The sequence below is a fragment of the Corvus kubaryi genome, unplaced genomic scaffold (assembly GCF_017639235.1).
Source record: "Corvus kubaryi isolate FWS band 111438036 unplaced genomic scaffold, C.kubaryi_AGA036_p1.0 37347, whole genome shotgun sequence".
Classification (NCBI taxonomy): domain Eukaryota; kingdom Metazoa; phylum Chordata; class Aves; order Passeriformes; family Corvidae; genus Corvus; species Corvus kubaryi.
Genome location: NW_024581113.1, coordinates 173,305 through 177,168, shown reverse-complemented (window position 1 = coordinate 177,168; position 3,864 = coordinate 173,305). Strand labels below are relative to the sequence as shown.

At 61.1% G+C, this 3,864-nt stretch overlaps 1 protein-coding gene across 1 annotated transcript; it reads right to left on the bottom strand.

Moving 5' to 3' along the window:
• Nucleotides 1–723: 723 nt before the first annotated feature.
• LOC121666394 (transmembrane protein 121-like) lies at nucleotides 724–3,544 on the bottom strand. The gene is given in 3 exon segments (XM_042031891.1): nucleotides 724–2,253; nucleotides 3,460–3,494; nucleotides 3,497–3,544. Coding segments are annotated over 3 exon segments (1,002 nt in total). The 5' UTR covers nucleotides 3,530–3,544; the 3' UTR covers nucleotides 724–1,319.
• Between the last annotated feature and the right edge of the window lie 320 nt (nucleotides 3,545–3,864).

Below are 3,864 nucleotides of genomic sequence, written 5' to 3'. Positions count from 1 at the left end.
CGTGCTTTCCCCTCCTGCCCCTCTGGAGCTAAAGGTCTTCCTGCTGAGGGCAGTGCCTGTGTGCAGCAAGGACATCGTCACTGGGATGTCACCTGCTTCTGCTCAGCACGGTGGCAGTGAGCCCGGGGCCTGTGTGCCTGCCAGCTCCTGGGCCCAGCACCCTGCAGCAGGGCAAGCCCTGGGGCATTGCCCAGCTCAGCCAGGGGTGAGGTGACACTGGGTATTGGGCAGGCAGCAGCACGGCAGCACCAGCTCCAAGGGAAGGAGATGCTTCCAACATCTCCTGAGAGCTTCCTACTGCTGGAGAGCTGCTCTTGCCAGTAGCCTCCCAGCCTCAAGCAGTTGGCTTATTTTCCTTGTTTCTAAGGCGATTTGGGCAGACCTGCACTGGTGTCCCTCCGAGTGGAGTGTGGGGACTTGCTGTGGGTGTCCCTGGGCATGACTGGTCCCAGTTGATGTGACTGCACTGGTTGCACAGGCGGTGGTGGCTGACAAAGCTGCCAACACACACCCTGCCAGTGACACCCTCGGAGCCCACCAGACTCTCACAGGACCTGTGGACCAGGAGGAATGGCTCCAGACCCAGTGGCCTGGGATGCTCTCCCCAGGCCTAGGTAGTCACTGAGTGAGCCTCTCCACACACTCTGCAGCTGGACACCCAATCACACAAGGGACAGGCTCCCACAGGAGCTGCTGCTGGCAGGGACACAGACATAGAAAGGCTGCAGGGCTCAGGTCTTTTATTGCAAAGAGGGAGATACAAAAAAGGACAGTCACCCCTTTTTGGGTCCCCCCAGGCCTGCAGCTGGCTGAGAGGGGTGACAGCAGGGGGAGGCCCAGGCCTTGCTCCCCCTGCATGGGGACCTCGGCTCACACAGTGGGGAGCAGGCTGCTTGCCAAGGACCACACTGGAGCCAGGGCCAACCACAACAGCAGAGTGGGTGACCCGCTGTGTCCCCGTGTGGCACCCTGGCTGGCCAGAGAGCAGTGCTGTACGGGGAGCACTGGCAGAGAGCCTGGCACAGGGTAGGGCTGCCTGGCCTCACCCAGACACAACTCACAGCAGGCGACCCTGGCTTCCTCCTCTGCTCTGCTGGTTTACCAGGTGGGGTGCTGAGGTTCCAAACTGCTCTGCAGCCTTACAGAGACTGCTGTGGGGGCCCTCGCCATGCGCCTCTCGGGGCCCTGAGCAGCTTTGCCCAGGGAAGGAGGGAGCAGGGCTGTTGCCCTCTGTCCAGGCAGGGAGCTCAGCGGCCTGCCCCGGGTTTATAGGTACGGCCAGGCATGGGGATGCCCAGGCTGTAGCTCCTGCTGGCTCGTCACGTGTTGTCCTGGGCCAGCTCCTCGGGGCAGGCAGGTTGGTCCCGGGCCTTGTGCAGCCCCGTGGGCGGCTGGGCTGGAGCGCTGTGCTGTGGGTCCGGCCCCGGGGGCGTGTGGTGCTGGTGCCGCTGGTACTGCACAAACATACAGACCTTCATCCCAATGGCCAGCATGTTCTTGCCCATGAAGATGCTGGAGACCCGGGCATCCCTGAAGAAGACCATGTTGCTGCCTCGGATGAAGATGGTGGTGATGTTGACGGTGAGCATGCTCAGCATGGGGTACAGCATCATCCGGTGCGGCACGATGCCGATCCCCTGCATGCTGATCTCGCACAGGGACACGCACGGCAGGACCAGGAGCAAGATGTAGCAGTAGAAGAACATGATGCCCTCAGCCCAGAGCGGCAGCCCCTTCTTCTGAGGCTCCCAGAGGTTGGCCTGGATGTCCAGCACATCCAGCATGTCCACAATGACCCAGAAAAGGCGGTTGCGGAGATCTTCCTTCTTCTTGAATGTTCTGACGTACTCCATGTGCTCTGTGGCCACCAACAACACGTAGAGAGCTGGGATGCAGATGGAGAGCAGCAAGGTCAACGCTTTGCGGGCTATGAGATCCAAGCTTTTCCGGTCAGCTTTATAATTCTGGTATACAAAGTAGACTTTGATCTCCAGAACGAAGACATACAGGAACCAGAGGATCATGGCATATCCTCGCTTAGCTGTCTTTACCTCTGCCCCAACCCAGATAGCCACATAGCGGAGGACCAGCAGGAAGCATATGTCACCCACTGCCACCATGACACAGATGCCCAGCTTCCTGGAGCCCTGGCTCTGCTCCACCAGGTAGGCATCCATGAGGACGAGGCTGGTCATGATGAGCACAGTGGAGAGGCACACATGGGGCTTGCTGACAGGTGGTGGGGGAACCATCCTGCACAGAGGAACAGGCAGGGTCATCAGGGAGTTGCTGAGATTTCCTATCCCCACCCTTGGGCCCCCTTCTGCCGCCCTCTCCTCAACAGCTGTGGATGGCTGAAAGAAGGGGGGGGAGCCATTCATAGATTTCTCCCATCCTATGTGCCTGGTTTGTTGCAAACCTGCAGATTTCTGGCCAAAGAGCTCCTCAGGCTGACCAGGCCATCCTGGTGGCACGTGCTGGCTGAAACCCAGCTCCTAGGAAGCACATGGTGGGGCAGGCTGGACACTTCAAGCACTTGGGAGCCTACTGTCTCTTCTGGTAGCTCATCACACTGACTAGCCTCTGCCACCACAAAGGCATGTGCCTTATTTTCCATGGGATTTCCCAGCCAGTGGTACTGCTTGTATTTTCCCCCCACTAGGCACGTAAGACCAGACTTACGTGTTTAAGCCAAGCAGGTCCTTAATTGCTATGATCCAGGACCACTCTTTTTAGTCTCTTTATTTTCATGCACAGCACAAGAGGAAGCCTGGCTTTTTCAGCCTGGCTGTAATGTGGGGTGGCAGGGAAAAAATTGGCCCAATATTCGGTTTCCTTCAGGTTCACACTCCCCAAGAGCTTTGCCTAGAGCTATTTGCCCATGCCCACCCTGCCCCAAAGCCATAAACTGAAAGCAGGGAAAAGCAGCACGAGCCCACCCACAGCTCCAGGACACAAGGAGCTCTGCAACCAGCCCTGAATTTCTGTGGGATGCTCAGCTTTCCTGGGCTGGGGCAGAGCAAAGCACTGTCCCCAAAAGCACCCTGCCTGCCTTGGACCAGGGCTGTCAGACTCCCTCCCCCTGACCAAGCACAGCTGCAGGCAGCTGCCTTCGCAGGCAAAGAGGGAGGACAGAGCCGGGGCCTCGCCAGCCAACTTGGCAGCTGCTCTGGAGGGGAGCCAGCCCCCCGGATGAAATGGAGGATGAAACTGGGCTGATGACTGTGTGGCACAGCGCTGCACGAAGGCTGCCCACGCAGAGCCCGCCTCTGCCACGCCTGGGCTGTGCGGGGGCCCTGGGACACCATCCTGGTCATCCAGGGGGCAGCGTGCAGCTGGCACTTGACCATGGAGCAAGTGCTTGGGAGCAGGATGGACGCCACGCAGTTAATGGTCACCCTCGCACATGGATGCTCCTGAGGCTGAAATTGATGGCACAGGGCCCTGGGCACAAGCTACCTGAACTCCTGCTTTTTGGCTGAGGGAGCAGGCGTCCGGCGCAGTCGTGCATCCCTGGGCCCAGCAGCATCCTGGCACGTTGCGGGAGGCAGCGAAGCCTGAACCTGTCAGACACAGGTGCCTCTCAGGGGGAGGGATCAGAGGCTGGTGGGCATGGGGGAGCCCGTGGATGTGGCACATCTGGAACACGCCACACGGCCGGGGGCTCACCCGCCTGGCCCCCCACGGCCTGGCCGAGCCTCCGCGGGGGCTGGGGGTCCCCCCGGCTCAGCGCGGCCCCGCCGGACGGACGCCCGTCCCGGGGCCCGAGCGGGGCCGCCCCGCCGCGCTCTGTCCCCGGGGAGCGCCGGGGCACCCCCGGCCCCGCCTGTCCGAGCCCCCTGCCCACATCGGCCGGGCCTTGCC